Source organism: Lissotriton vulgaris, chromosome 7, assembly GCF_964263255.1.
Source record: "Lissotriton vulgaris chromosome 7, aLisVul1.2, whole genome shotgun sequence".
Taxonomy (NCBI): domain Eukaryota; kingdom Metazoa; phylum Chordata; class Amphibia; order Caudata; family Salamandridae; genus Lissotriton; species Lissotriton vulgaris.
The window spans coordinates 405,426,237-405,442,932 of NC_141695.1; the positions used below are offsets into that span (position 1 = coordinate 405,426,237).

The following is a 16,696-nucleotide window of genomic DNA, read 5'->3' on the forward strand; positions in this document are numbered from 1 at the left end:
TACATTTGTGAAAAAGATCAATAGAGGCAATTCATAAGCTGTTGGCTGTTCATAGATATGTGAATCCAAAATCTCATGATGAAGGGACATTGTTCAGTGATGAGATGAGTTGAGGTTCTTTACCATTTGTTTGAAAGTGAGAAATTATGACATTACCACGTTATTTAATCATGCTCAAATGCAGCAGTTGATTAAAACTGTTGTGATGTTCCTAACACTACTGAGCATCACCTTGGAGGTTCAGGCAGCCAACTTAGAATTTCTTTTTCATTTGAGCTGATGCAATTAAGAGCCCGAGGGCCAGATGTACAACATTCTATTTTGCAGGTCACAAATTGTGATTTTTGACTTTTGCAAAATGGAACTAATGTGTCTCAGACACATTTTGCGATTCCCAATAGAGTTGTAAATGACCTTTCTCAACAATAATCGTGAGGCAGGCGGCAATTTGTGGCCCATTGGGAATGGGCTACAATCGCAAGGATGGTGGCCTGCTGTGGCCTGCTGTGGACAGCATATCACCATGTCTGTGTTTGCTTTTTAATTCAAGCAACTTTTTTTCCAATTGCAGACCATTTTCCTTAAAGGAAAACAGAATGTGTTTAAAAGAAACAATTGAAAAGTTTCCTTTTCATTTTTTAAGGCAGGCAGTGGTCCATGGGACTACTGCCTGCTCCTAAAAAATATTTTTGTTGCCAAACACAGAGTGGTAGGGGTCCCCGGGGGTTCTCTTCCCATTTGCGACTAGCTTACCACCGACTTGAAATTGTTGGTAATTGTGATTGTTTTTTGGTTGCAAAACTCGCTTTTAGGAAGGGACACCTTTGGCACGCCCCTTCTTAATAGTGACTCGCAAACTCTATTTTGAGTACCAGAAATAGTTTTCCAAATCTCAAATTAGGGTATTTTAGCAGTTGCAAACGGAATATCGGGCCGTTGCTGGAAATCCTACTTAACATAGCTTCAAGCAATAATTGCAGAAGTTCTCTAAGATTTTCTTTTACATAAGGGGATACTTAAGGTATGAATACGTAAAATAGTTTTCTTTGTCCATCCAAGCAGAGGATCAAGGACCCCAGCCTGGAATGTACAACAAGCAGCAGCAATTTACACCAATGTCATGAAAGCCAATTTTTCAATTAGCATAGTAGCTTGTCACAACTACTGCCAGGGGTAGTTTCATCTATAAAAGGAAATTACATTGGTTTTAAATCTTCCTTGTGATAATATTAATGTTCTAATTGCAATTGAGATGGATTTCCATATTCTGGGTGCATTTAACGAGAAAGTTTCAATACTTTAAATATTGTATAACATTACAATATACAAATTTACAGTTTCCGACAGAAGGAGATGAAATCACATAACCCGGTTGGTCAACTGGATTTTGAAGGCTGTACTCTGCAACTTATACAGTAGACCACAAATGTTTATAGTCCGCCCATCATATAGAATTTGTGGTGCTTAATAATCACTGATGCTCTCATAGAGGTAGCGGCGGCTGGTATGTACGGAGGGTGGGAAGGTGGGTGGGACAAAAAATAAATAACTAATAAAATAATTACACTTACCCTCCTGGTGCGACGTCCTCCTCGCTCGGGTCTACTTGAGGCAGGCTGCAACGCAGGACCCAGGAAACTACTAACCAATTCTGGCACTGCTCTAATGCAGCATGAGAGAAGCACCAGGATTGGAGGGAGCGGCCTCCTCAAGTACAAGTGGAAGCATAAAGATAAATACTGTACATCAGACTGTGCAGGTTCCCTTGGCATGTATTGTTTCAGGAGTTTGTACCTTCTATTGATTGGGGACCTAATCATCTTCTGTCGGTGTCTCTCCTGCTGAAAATCACCACAGAGCATCCTAGATCAATATCCACAAACAATAGGAACAATAATGAGAGGCTGTGTGGAGGAAGGTGGAGGAGTTTACTGCAGACAATGGAGCTCAGTGTCTCCGTGTATGCCATTTCAATGGCCGCAGGAAATACAAGCTTATCTTCATGGGCTTTCTCTATCGCTTGTATCATGTCCAATGCAGTTACACACAGGTCACTAACTAACACTGTACACTGCCTGAGAAAAAAAGCTTCTAATCTCAGGGGGCCACAAGGAAGCTGGAGACTCATCGTTTCAAGGAGCACACAGTTGTGAACTTGTTCTCTCTTCTTACAGCTTGTTCATGGTCTTCAATCGTCCTTCCCTTATACAGCTCTCTGTTGCTTGCTGGTCAGTTTTGCCGTATATAAATCAAAATATATACTGTTATACACAGCTTTACATCCTGGTAATGTTGTTTTTGTCTGTTATTTAGAACCATCTTATAGCCCATATCATTACGAGGTCATCTCATAATTGGGGTGCTGTAGTTTAGACCTAGATCACATGCCTCACTACATAAAATTGTGTGCACTCCTACGCTTGTGTAAACTCTCTAAGAAAGCACATGAGCAAGAGCGAGCACAGCTATGTATCATGGGCGTAGGAACTGTGGGGGCGGGGCTGGGAGGGGATAAAGGAATGTATCCTCCCCAGATTTCAGAGTGAGGGTGTGCAGTGGACAATAATCCCCCCACCCCCAGATTTTGAAGTGGTACCTGAAAGTTGAACGGTATGTCACTCTGAAACCAAGCTGCACGGATGTACAATGTTATCATACATTGAATACAACCCTTTGACCTTTAGAATTCGTTGTGATACATCGTGGGTATTTACCACACATTTTTGTGCTATCTCATATATATATAGTGACGGCCACCACTGGGTAATAATAGTTAGGTCTGCGTTTCCATATGAAATGCATTTTTAGGTTTGCTATTAACTTTGGCACTGTTTGATGAATCTTAACGAAACGTTAAAAAAAGTGCTCTCTTTTGACACGTTTCTTTATAGAAAGTTTCAGGGTGATCTGTCAAGCAGGGACCTAGAAAAAGGAGACTCCCAAAAAGCAAAATCCCTATACATTTTCCATAGACTTTTTTTAACAGCTCTACCGCAAAAACTACACCTAATTTTGGAAGAAGCTAGATATTGGTTCAAAAAGCGTGCTTTTTGTGATTTGGTGTAAATCTGTTCAGTAGGTTTTAAGAAATTAAGGATCAAAAACCTTTCCATAGCTGGACGGCTGGGATCAAGGGTCTCTCATGAGAGTCCCTTGAACCCAATTAAAACAAATAGAGAACACTGATTGGCCTGGATCACTGTTTTCCCCTTGGACCAACTTGACTTCTCAGGACTAAGGCTCTCATGGGAGACAGCACTATGATTGGCTGCCTGAAACATGAGGAACAATGTTGCAGGCAACCATTATTAAGTCCCCCTCCCTGAGCTGAAATCAACCTGGGGACCCCATCCACTGGGGCCTGGTGCACATTTTGAAGGGGGCGTGGGGCCTCTTTCCCGAGCCAGTATTGGCCCCAGGCACCCCAACCCTCTTTGACTGCTACATTTTTAATAAGAGAATAGGGCATGGTGCCCACCTAGCTTGTTACAGCCCTGGGTTCCTCACCCCTCAGGGCCTACAATACTTTTAGAAGGGGAGGGTTATTGGTAACCCTACTAAGCTGCTTTGTGGCCTGCAGACCCTATTCACCCAGGCACTTATAAAGCAAAGTCCTGGCGTCCCCAATCCCGAGGACACTGTTAGCTACCTGCTCACCAGAGCATGGGGAGGGAGACTGCACTGATCCTGCTGGTGGAAGCAGAAAAGCTCCTGCCAGGCGAGGTCAGAAGAGTTTTTCCCTGCCTGTGCTCTGGTGGGCAGGAAATTTAGGTTTGCTTTGGAGAGGGCAGCAGAAAAGCTGTCCCGTTGGGGGTGCAAACAAAAGAATCTGGCTCACCGAGCACCAGGAAGGGCGCTGGGGGAGCCGTTGGGGCATGGTGGCCCATGGGACTCCCCCACCACAGCCTTCATGGCAGTGCTGTAGTCTGCTCCCTGCACAGCCTATATGAAAATGAAAAAAGGATATGGCACGCTGCTAAATTAAAAAAGAAAAAAAAAGGCAACGCAGAAATGAACTCCCCACACCGCCTTAAAAATAAAAAGCAAACACAACAAGATGATGCACAGAGTGTTGAAACTTTTCAGACACTTGATTAAAACCTTTGTTCTTTTGCTCACCATGCCACCCCCGTTTGGACCTAGCCATATGCAAGTCAGTCTTGACCCTGCTCCCCATGGGGACAGTTCAACCTGAACTGCCAGACCAGGTCCTCGCTGGACTGGAATCAAGCATCCTGGTTTCAGTTTCAGGGTATCCCCCCCTCATCAGCCAGGGTAGTTTGAATCCAACAGCACAGCGAGCAATGGACCCATGTCTAGGCATACCCATGGCCACTTAGGGCAAACATAGCAAACACAACAAGATGATGTACAGAGTGTTGAAACACTCACCCCCAGTCAAGAAATCTGGGTCAAATACATCATTGTTTTGCTCACAATGCGGCCCCAGTTTGGACCAAGCCATATTCAAATCAGATTTGACCCTGCTCCCCATAAGAACAGCCCAAATGCCAGACCAAGTCCATGTTGGACCGTAAACAAGCACCCTGTGCAAAACACAAAAACAAACCCCTTAATACAAAAAAAACAACCTGCAAATTGCTAAAGTCCTGCCCCCTTTCACTACCACTCTGCAAAAGCGCTTCCTGATGCGCAACTGGTTGGGGGATGGCGTCTACTTGCCTGCAGAGGGTCCTTAGGGGCCAATTAGCCCTCCTGTAACCTCCAGTAAGTCAAGCACAGCATGATTCCTGAGAGCTGGTTGGAGGCTCCGCACCCGTTCTCCACCACTCTACAAATGTGACTACCAGTTAAAAAAGCATTGGAATTCACTTATAAAATCAAAGGTTACAGGGACATTAAAGTTAAGAAATAGAGTTTGTGAAAACCATTGAAATTCACCGAACAAAATAAAGGTTACAGGGAAGTTATAGTGAGGAAATAGAATTTAAAAAACCTTAGAAATTCACTGAAAAAAACACGAAGATTACAACGGCGTTATAGTTAGGCTCAGATTTCACTCGTACACAACTAGTGAAATTTAACAGTTATAGTTACCTGATTTAACTATAACTTACACCGCCGCAATGCACTGCTTATGACTTCACATTTTACAACAATCATGACATGGTCAGTGACATCACTGATGACATCTCAAATGACATCACTGATGACATCATCTACCGAAACACTTGCACACCTACTGACACCCCCATACAACCTCTGATATGCCAACTCACACTCCCACACAACCACTCACATACCAATTCACAGACCCATACCAGTACACACATACCAATTCACTCCTCCATAGAGCCACTCACACCTCCACTCACTTGTGCAGCCACTCACACAACACTTCATTCACCCATACAGCTACTAATACCAGTCTATCACCCTAACAGTCACTCACAGAGCCACACACTCACCAATACAGTTACTCACACACCCACCTATTTACCTACAGTCACTCACACAGTCACTCACTCACCCATACAGCCTCTCAACACAGCCACTCACTCACCCAAACAAGCACTCACACACTCGCACACCTACACAATCACTTACATACCCATTCACACTTTTATACAAGCACCCACATATCCGCTCACTCATCCATACAGCCATTCACGCAGACACTCACTCTCCAATACAGCCACTCAGACACTGACTCAGTGATCCAAACACCCACTCAAACTGCCACTCACACATCCATACAGCTACTTACACAACCAGTCACTCACTCATACAGTCATTCAGACACCCACTCACTCACCCATACAGTCTCTACACACCCATTGTATCATCCAGAAAACCTGGACCGTGATCAACTCATACAAAATTGCAACCCTATGAGTATGTTTGAGCGCATTTCTCATCGGCTATAAAGCATCAGTTTATGCAATTCCATTTTGGCATTTGGGAGACCAAAGATGCTCAACAACTCACACACCCATATACACAAGCATACAAACAGTCACAGAGCCATTCATATAATATATGCTAGAAGCAATAACACTCAGTAGTAGTTCACCTAGTATACTAATGTAATTTTTGTAGTAGTTTAGTATATATGTTTAACACCCATCAACTCTTAAAAACACTTACAGTCCCTTGATGCTGTCATCACTTACAGTCACTTGATGCTGTCATTTGAAATGTAGTCAGTGATGTCACTGACCATGGTATGAGTGATGTAATATGTGAGGTCATAAGCAGTGCATTGTGGAGGTGTCAGTTAAAGTTAGCTCAGGTAACTATAACTACTGAATTTCACTGGTTTTATACAAGTAAAATCTAAGCCTAACTATAACGTCCCTGGAACCTTTAATTTTTTTCCCATTGTTGGCTCTGGGAATCCCATCCACCAGGTCCCGCCCTGTAGTGTGGGTACCCAGGGCACCTACATTTGACATTCTGGGGACATCGGGGGAGCCTGAAGGCCCCGCTGTCCGGGCCAGCTCCCCAACTTTTGTGGAAGCCGTCATTACTTTTTACACACAGGGAGCTGCTGACATGCGGCTCTCTGTGAGTAAAAAGAAAAGTGTGACTAATCAAATAGAAAGAGGGCCCCTGAAATATATATTGCAGGCAGCGTACCGGGGAAACATAAACCTAAAAAGCAACAAAAGAAAAATACCTGCCTCTGATGAAGGTAAGCGGAATGTCTCGCTATAGGTGGCGAGCAAAACACCCTATGGATCAAGCCAAAATGTTACACATTTTATTGAATAATAGACTATCACATCCTTAATTTAATTAAACAATGTTTTATTATTTAGTACAAAATAGATGACAGTCAATATCGACAGCTTAAATACACATATTGTCAAACACTGTAAAACTGCACTCTTATATATGGCCAGATATACATATTTTTCCTTTTTCTGTCCCCCTATATACACTCAATCTATTAAATCTCACCTATACATGTTACACATACCACATACAGGCTTTTCCACTAGCATACAATAAAATGTAGATAAATATTTGTGAACAGAACAGGAATGGGCACCAAGCAGAAGAATCAATCTCATAGAGCTCTTATCATTTAGTGAGTTTCAATCGAACTTAATGCTCCGAGGGCCATTTCAATCGCTCTTTTGATGTAATACATAAATCCAATCAAATAGATAAAGCGTTCAGTTTTGTACATTGATTTTTGTGCAATAAGATATAGACAACATCATCTAATGTTGTGGTACTAATATGCCTGATCAGCCATGAGCCGACGCACGTTTCGATGTGGGTCACAGAAATGGCAACACCTTTGTCAGGGCTCTCAGAATTAATGTCCTATAATTTGATATAGGGTAGAAAAAATGAGGGGAGCCAAGGACATGGATTTGCAGGTCCCAACACAGGCTTGACTACATTCCTAACAAGAGAGTTAATAGAAGGAGACACTGATGCTATGGTCACTGCTCATGTGGAATGAGCAGCTTATCGCTGTCCTCAAGTGAAAGTACTGTATCTTGATCTGTGTAATACAAATACAATAGGAGTTATATGGTCATAGTCCACGAATGTTCTGAATTTCTCAAATGCTTGCTGAGAATAAATTTAGGAAGAATCTTGATGGGACAATAGCGTAAATATTCAAATTCCAAGCTCGATTAAAGGTTTAAGTGAGACGATTTTTCCCTCAATCAGCAAAGAGTGCTCTCTGCTTTGAGCAAGCAAGAACAAAAGGCTCTCGCTTGCTCAAAGCAGACCACTGTTTGCTACGGCATGGCAGGAGCACCACCACAGCAAACTGTAATATCCCGGGGGTGGGCAACCGGGAGATTGCTGGAGCCGGCCTGGGGGGTGGCAGTCCCCACGGCCATGTATGGCTCCAGGAGGGAGGGCCGCACGGCCCCTCTGTCTTCCTTGAGTTGGGTCCTGCACAGGGGATGTGCCGGTCCCAGTGGGCGCAAACAGCTCTGGAGGGGGGCCACTTGGTCCTCCTCCCATTTCTTTAAAATCCAGTTTTGCCCCGGGGATGTGGTGGTCACTGGGGCGGGGGGTCCTTAAGGCCCCCCCACACACAAAAATGTAAAAGCCCTGGAGGTGGGGGTCCTCGGGGCAGGGGATCCTCAAGGCCCCTCATTACATTATCCCCAGGGAGGTGGCTCTCCTTGGAGCTGCACCTCTTTTATTATGTTTGCCCCACGGAGGTAGTGGCACCCAGGGCAAGTGGGTGTCACATAGGCACATTACTACATAAACTACCCCCAGGACCAGGGGCCTTTATTTAACGAAGCATGTGAGACCGCGGTTCATTTAAAAAAATTAATTGGCGGGAGTTGCGGTTCCAGTCTAACTCCCACCCATTATTTTTAAAATTCTTTTATGACCCTGGGGGGTGCCTGTGGGACCACCACTCCCCCCACCCCCCATTCTAGTGGCCTAGGACGCCAGGGGGGGGGGTTCTACCTTGCCCAATTTTCTTTTTTACTACCTTTTTTCTTGTGACTCGCTTTAACCCGTCACATAGATGGCTCTAAAACCTCCTGGTTTAAAGTGTTGGCAGCCACTCAGATCTCAGGCACGATATCGGGAGAGGTTTTGGATCCAACACAGCCCCAGTTGAATATCTGAGAAATATATCAATTTCTCAGCAACTACTGAACAGATTTACACCAAGAGCTACCTTTTTGTCAAATTTGGTGTAATTCCATTCAGCAGTTCGAGCTGTAGCCATGTCTAAAGTTTCCTATGGAAATTAACAGGGAAAAAAAGCATTTTGGGTCCCCCCTTTTTCTTGGGCCCTGCTTGATGGATCACCACGAAATTTTCAAGACAGCAGCTGAAGTATGTGGAGTATTAGTTTTGAAAATTCATGAGGATTCGTCAAATGACGCCAAAGTGATTGGCAAATGAAAAAACACTCTTCCTATGTAAACTAGGTCCTAACTATAACTATCTAATGTAAATGACCAGGTCCATGGATGAGGTAATTACCTGGTCTGGGGTGAACAGACTGCATCAGTGTTGGTCCGTAGGAGCATGAGTCAAAAGATTGATGCAGAAATGTAGATGAGTTACAACAGCTGCAGAGTCAGTTACATGACTGTGGGGATAATTACTGCATCTGTGGGCCTGGTCATTTACATCTTTCATCCCACGGAACCTTTTTCCTTATTGCCCTCTCATGAATCCCACAGAAATCCAACCTTTGGTGGATCTTTCAAATGAAGCACACATCAGGCTTCTGATTGTCCTCCCAGACTGGTACGTCTTCACCACCACCTGCCAATTACTTTTCAACATGTAACACACCAAACTCATGATTCATTTGTTTCATAGGCTGTCCCCCTGTCATGAAGAAGACCCGCTGTGACTCCACTTGAATCACGCACCTTTTGGGTCGAAACATCGATGTGCCTGTACAATCATTACCCTGCTCTCTCCACTCTACTTGAAAAGCAGAACCTTGTACGGATTGGAGATTCAAGCATATAGGGATTGATGTCTATTGAATGAACATTTTTATATACTTTTTGTACAGCACTGTGTATATGTATTCACTCAAAGCAATGTGTCACTTCTAGATCACCTTTTACAGATTAGCTTATCTTGCATCGTTTTTTTATAACGTTTTGTTTTCTGTGTCAGTCGGACTATGTTATCCCCAAAGCATATTGCAAGGACAATTAATTAATTTAGTAACGCAATTCTTGTTGTTTACATCACTTTAGGTGTGTTCCTTTTCATTTTTGTACATATGTTTATGACCTGGCTAAAGTAATTACCCTCCTCCCGACAGAACCTACCTTACCTTAGATTTCAGATACCCAGGTTCTGAGGGTCACTGGGTAACTCCATTTTACTTAATGTTAGTTAAAACATAGACATACAGAAGACTTACAGACATGCTTGTTTTTAAATTACAACTTTATTAAACCTTTTTATAATAATCACTATTGTTACACACTATTTTGTGTAAATTACTGAAATATACATTTATTAAACATGTTGGGGATTTTTGGAGAAAGATCATAGACCTGTTTTATATATATTGATATGCTCACCCCTTGATAATGTCAATAAGCCCACTTTTTATAATTTGATGTTGCGTTTCTTTAATAATGTCAGGAATCTCCCTTTGTGCACCAAGGGCCTGCGTGACCAACTGCACGCTAAGCATGCCAGAAGGCCGTGTGCTGCTGAAGGTGGGGCATAGTAGGGGTTTGGGTGCAGGATCTCACACAGATCAGGCCTTGCTCCCAACCCCACACCATGTATGGCCGAAGGCTGAGCAGTAGGTGGTAGGGCTCTTGCAGGTGGTTGGAAGCAGGGCCTGGTAGTGTGTGGCATGGGGTTGCTTGCCAGTAAGGGGCTGGATGCAGGGACTGGCTGCAGGACAAGCACTGTAGCTAATCCCACACCTCACATGGTGAAGGTTCGTTGGCTGACAATGGGGGTTGGACACAGGCCCAGCATGGTGGGGATTTGCCTTTCAACAGCGCCCTGGAGCTGGTAATTGGCATAGCTGTTAGCAGGCCCTAGGTAACGAGGCTGACTTTCTAACCAGTTGACCTTAAAGTCAGAGTCCCTCTCCTAGAGGGACTTGTAGGCTCATACTTTAATGAATGAAGTGAAACTACTAGTCCAGCATCATTTCTCCCATTGCATCCTGGTAGATGCAGTTCATAGTGTTTTTGAATAACTCACAAATTGAATAGCGTTCGCCACAAGTTTTGGTACAGCCAATGCTTGCATCCTACTGCTGATGGCTGAAGAAACAAGACTGGCTGAAGGTTGTACCTTATTTAGTTTGCACTCCGTATTTATAGTGTGGGACTAAGAGGTAAAAAGATTGACTTTGGGTGATGATAGCCACTACACCCGCCAGAGGGCGTAGTAGTAGAGAGGCGTATCTCAGTTTATGATTCGTTCTGCTCTTAGTCCAAAGTCGGTCCAAGCAGAGGGTCCTGCTTCATGAGTTCTGGCGTTTGCACTGATAACATCTCTCTCTCTTTCTGCAGATCATTGCCTACCAGCCCTATGGGAAGTCAGTTGACTGGTGGTCCTTTGGAGTTTTACTCTACGAAATGTTGGCCGGTCAGGTAAGCAGGGGCACTATTGAGTCCCCATTTCTAGGCTCCTGGACCTGCTAGTATTGATGAGGAGTGTAACCATGACAACACCAAACATATGCGACATAAATACATAAATAAATATGTTTGATGATGCTAATGTTGTTTCTAGCACACTGTGCAGGACCTCAACATCTTCAAACCCTCTGGAAACGTGTACATAGTAGGTTAATGTGCATTTTTTTGATTGGTAATCTCTAGAGGCGACATGGAAACCTTTTAGAATAAAGAATGATGATGAAAAAGCAAAGAATAAAACAAATCTGAATAACGTAACAAACACATGTAGTACACTGTGGACTGAGTAGTCAAGCTGATGTTGATTTGTGTGTGTACCTTTGATGGTTGCGACTGGTGCAATTCTTGCTAGTTGTGGGTGAAGTCTGTTAATAGTGAGTCATACAGAGGATCATAATCGTGTTGGTAGCTGTATGTGTGAATCAAGCCATTAGTTCACTATATTTCCCTGCGCCGCTCACCCTCTTTTAGCCTCATCGGCAAAATGGTGTGAAGAACTCTCTGTGTTTTTTGTGGAAAAAATTGATAAAATCCAAGATGATTTGCTTACTGTATGTAACAATTTTCCAGCTTCCATGACTACTCCTATCCCCACTATGCCCACTTCTACGGATCAGTTTGCCCTCTTCACTCCAGTGAATACAACTGAGGTCGTGAAAATTCTGGCTACTTTAAAATCGGGTTCCCCTGCGGACCCCTGCCCAGCCAGAGTCCTTGCGGGCCTGGCGAACACAGTCGGCCAAGAGGTGACACATATTGTGAACCTCTCTTTTTCCAGCGCCACTGTGCCAGCTTGCTGGAAACAGGCAAAACTGCTACCACTCATTAAGAAAAATGGCCTAGATCCAAAAACCCCCGCTAACTTCCGGCCCATCTCTTTATTGCCAGCTCTGACAAAGATATGCGAAAAAGTTGCATTTTCACAGCTGGACCGATTTGTTGAAAACTCTCAAGCTCTCCACCCTGCGCAATCAGGCTTTAGAGCTGCTTTCAGTACAGAGACGGCCCTTGTCGAGGTCTCTGAGGCTATCCGTGAGTGCTTAGACGGAGGTGGCAGAGCGGCGCTGATTTTATTGGACCTCTCTGCCGCCTTCGATACGGTCCCTCACTCCCTCCTACTTACCAGACTAGCAGACATAGGCATAACTGGCCCTGCTCTCGGATGGTTAAGATCTTTCTTAGATGACAGGTCCCAGCAAGTGTGGATGCCGCCTTTCTCCTCCTCTCCCAAAAAACTCTCTACTGGCGTACCACAGGGCTCCACCTTAAGCCCCCTGCTTTTTAATGTCTATATGACCCCCCTTATACATCTTGCGGAACAGCTAGGGGCCAAAATTATGGCCTATGCCGATGATACCCAGCTCTTGTTTACATGGTCCAAAGACAACCTGGACACGACGAGAGTCCAATTCTGCTTATCATCGGTCTTCCGCTGGCTGGCCTTGGCTCAACTTAAGTGTAATGAGAGCAAATCTGAAATTCTGCTGTACGGCTCCTTCCCAGATAACTTTTATGATTCTCTCTGGCCCACCGATTTTCCTAGCCCCAAATCCACAGGTGGACCTGCAAAAAACCTAGGAATTTGGTTTAGCAATAATCTCAGATTTGAAGATCACCTGAAAAAACTCACTGGAATCTGCTTCTCCACTCTCAAAACCCTACGCAGATTTCTTCCTTTGCTTCCGCGATCAGCTAAGGAGATGATCATTCGCGCTCTGATATTATCCAGATTGGATTATGCGAATGCTCTCTACTGCGGACTCCCAGCCTATCTGATCCACCGCCTCCAAGTCATCCAAAATGCTGCGGTCCGGCTGCTGTTTAACATTCCCAGAAGATCTAGCGTCCGCCAACCACTCCGAGACCTTCACTGGCTCCCAGTGGCTCAAAGGATCTTATTCAAGATCCTTGTGTTAGCATACCGAGCACTACACTTAACAGGCCCAACCTATTTGAGAAAAAGATTCTCTCTCTATGCCCCCAACCGCCCTCTCAGATCAAGCAATCTTCATCAAATGACGGTACCAAAGTTCAAATATAGCAGGCTTGGTGGACAATCCATTTCTGTTAGAGCAGCGAGAGCTTGGAATACCCTGCCTCTGCAACTGAGAACAGCCCCTTCCATCATGGCATTCAGGAAAGGCTTAAAAACCTACCTCTTTAACACCAATGCCTAATGGCTGTCCCTCTTTTGCATTTACTGTGATCTGTCCCCTTCTTTTTTTTCCGCGCCAGGATACTATACTATTTAGTAACAGAGCGCGTAACAAAAGCCTCTATAATAATAATAATATATTGAGGGTTAGGTCCCTTGTGTGTTGTAAATCAGACTCTGGTGGTGGTCGTTGTGAATTCTGACACTCATGCAGTCTAGTGTGGTTGTGATTTTGAATCCTGTCACTAGTGAACTAAAGCATTGTAGCCTCACTGGCTCTGCCTGTAATTATAAATCAAGACAATAGTGCACCTTTGTGCGTACCCTGACAATGTTGTGCAATAGTGTGAATCTTCGCATTAATTCAGTGCATGACACACATTCATGCACTGTAGTGTGAATCTGGCATTAGTGCACTGTAGTGTGGTTCCTGGAGCTGTAGTGTAGATTCTGATTTAAGTGTGGTGGCTGACACAAGTGCACTGTAGTGTGGATCCAGACGTTAGTACACTGTAGTGTGGTTCCTGGAGCTGTAGCGTAGATCCTGATTTGATTGTGGTGGCTGACACAAGTGCACTGTAGTGTGGATCCACTCCAGTTTAATGGTTTACCGACAGGTAAAACATATAAAAGTAGCACTGGCCATGAATGGCACAATGCTGGCTCGTTGTTGCATAGTTCAGATTTTTCTTTTAACATTTTGTTCCACCTTCTTCGGGGCAGGCTCCTTTTGATGGCGAGGATGAGGACGAACTTTTCCAGTCCATCATGGAGCAGACAGTGTCTTATCCCAAGTCGCTATCCAGGGAAGCTGTCTCCATCTGCAAAGGGGTAGGTCAAGGGGATGTTCATGTTGTATATCATTGTTCCCGGCCACTACAGTAGGCTGATGTTTTCCCATTGCATGAGCTGTAACCAATCTCCTCTCTTGCGTTCACTCTGTACCACTCCACCCCAAACCCCAGATTGCCAGGACACCCCAGATATACTGAGATTTCACCCCAACCTTCCTAGGTCATGAATTGCTCTCCACATTCCATTGACTACCAGTGGTATGCCTACCACAGTCACTGCAGCACTCAGTCAATTTACTTTATTCGATGCTTACAATATAAGATTATAAAAGTACAGTAAAAAACATCTATACATGATATACATAATCATACAAAGATAAAAAAGATAAAATCATCATAACAGATAAAAAGACTGCAGCACTCCAGACCAAGCTTTCCAATGTTCCATCGATTACAGGTAATGTCTCAGTTTATTACCTATTGTGGTGTCACCCATGGACTTACGTCTCTTAGATTTACACCTCTTAGGGATTCCTTTCCCCCACTTATCCTTAGAATGACTCAATCCCCATGATCTGCAACTGCATCCAAAGTAAGCCTCCCAAAACTCAATTTCTCACTTTTTTTGGGGTGAATGTACCTCCCGGGGATTGGTTCATTTTGAATTTACCAATAATCCATGATACTATAGATGTCGACTTTTAGATGTACATTGATTACAAAGACTTGCCATTACCTGTGTGTTCAGGAAGCTGCATAGCAGCTGCTTGTGCTGTAAATGTTCTCTGTGGGAGGAAGGGAAACTTGTAGTCCTGATGGTCATGCTGTACCTGTTTTGTGAGTGAAGGAAGGGATATTTGTATTGTGGCAGCCATATTGTATATCCTTGCGAGGGAGGGGAGTTTGCTCTTCCCCTGCCACACTCTACCTGTTCTCTGAGAGAAAGAAGTCTGTACTTACGCTGCTACACTGTGCGTGGCCTGTCATGAAGGGAAGTTTACGCTACTAATGTCTGAGTTGTACATGTTATGTATGAAAAGGAAGACTGCAATGCTGCTGTCACGCAGTAGTTATTCTGTGAGGAAATGAAGCTTGCACTGCTAACGCCCATGTGATACCTGAAGCTTGAGAAATCCTTATCAGTACGTTATGATCAAAGTCCAGGCTCTTTGAAAGTTCTGGACTGTTATTTGTTGGATTGAGGCCCTAACATAGTTGCGCCGTTTCAGAGGCACAAATCCTTCGTGCCACAAAAACAGGCAGGCCCTTTCACCCACTTAAGGCCCTTTCACCTACATTAGTCCTCCCTTCACAATAACGAGCAACAGAGGCTGTCCCTTATCTGACGTGTGCTCTGGGCTCAGAAGATGGTTCATTCTAAATACATCATCTCCATGTCCAACAGTGACTAACCTAAGTCACAACAAATTCTTAGAAATAGATCCTTAAGCTCTTGGGATTTTCCCTAGCACAGGATTATTGATTTCTCCAAAAACTCATTAAATATGTATGAACCACTATTCCCTAAGTGTTCATACCTAACGTCTTCCTCTGACCGACTTTACGTCAATACTAACATTCCAAGGCACCTATCAGGTATAAATATACCGCCCTTTGCCCAAGTAAACCAGAGGAGGCCTAGACTTCCATGCCGACACTCTGACCTGAGACGCTGCAACCTGCGTCATGCCACAGCTCCAGCTGGCAGAGGTCCATCCACCCTTCCTGGAGTGTCCAGCTCGAGATCAGGATGAAGTCCTACTAAGGTAATGGGGTTAGACTAAATCCTAGGGGATTCTTGGCTCTCTAAGACCTACACACATGCTAGATACACTTAGGTACATCTAGTTAGGGATAATTGGGGTATAGGCTTTATCTTAATGCATTCTGTATTTCATGTATGTGTTCATTACTATTGCAAAATAGTAGAACTATACAATGCTCAGTTGTCGCAGCACATATAACCAGTACTAAAATAACAACTGTGCAATACATTTTATTGTAAGCACACCCGACTGTTTCTTCTATGTACTTCTCAGAAATGAGTGACTGAATAAAAAGAAGTATGTTGTTTCCACGATCCTGAGGGATCAGGATTTTATGTTATGTGGTTGCCAGAAGCTATTCCCTTCTTGTCTTCAAGACGTTTCTAGGGCCTCTGAGCTACCTGGTTTTGGAAAAGGGGGTGGTGATGGACAGAGTTTCTGAATGATGCAGAATACTCCGACCTAGTCAAGAGATCAGGGCTTGATCCATCACCGTTTTTTAGCTCACTGCACCATCCCAGCTCAGAACCTGGCTACATGCAAATTAGTCTGTTCCTGTCCCAGTGCATGATGGGAACAGGGCAAACCAAACTACCAAGCCAATTCTTATACTGGGAAGGAAACAAGCTTCCGGGGACCGGTTTCTGGCATTTCAGCCGTCGTCGGCCCGGCTTGCTTGAATCCTGATGGTGCAATGAGCAAGGGACTCACGTTTGAGTATACCCTCCCACACTTAGTGTGGACAAAATCGATTTTGGAAAAGGGGGTGGTGATGGACAGAGTTACTGAATGATGCAGAATACTCCTACCCAGTCAAGAGATCAGGGCTTGATCCATCACCGTTTTTTAGCTCACTGCACCTCCCCAGCTCAGAACCTG

General features: G+C 44.1%; 1 protein-coding gene across 1 annotated transcript in view; it reads left to right on the forward strand.

Moving 5' to 3' along the window:
• The window catches only part of PRKCG (protein kinase C gamma), a 1,238,195-nt gene that overhangs the window by 1,167,525 nt on the left and 53,974 nt on the right, over window positions 1–16,696 (forward strand). Inside the window, exons 15-16 of the mRNA XM_086928695.1 lie at window positions 10,974–11,054; window positions 13,981–14,088. Coding sequence (XP_086784821.1) covers window positions 10,974–11,054; window positions 13,981–14,088 — 189 coding nt within the window. The remainder of the gene's footprint in view (window positions 1–10,973; window positions 11,055–13,980; window positions 14,089–16,696) is intronic.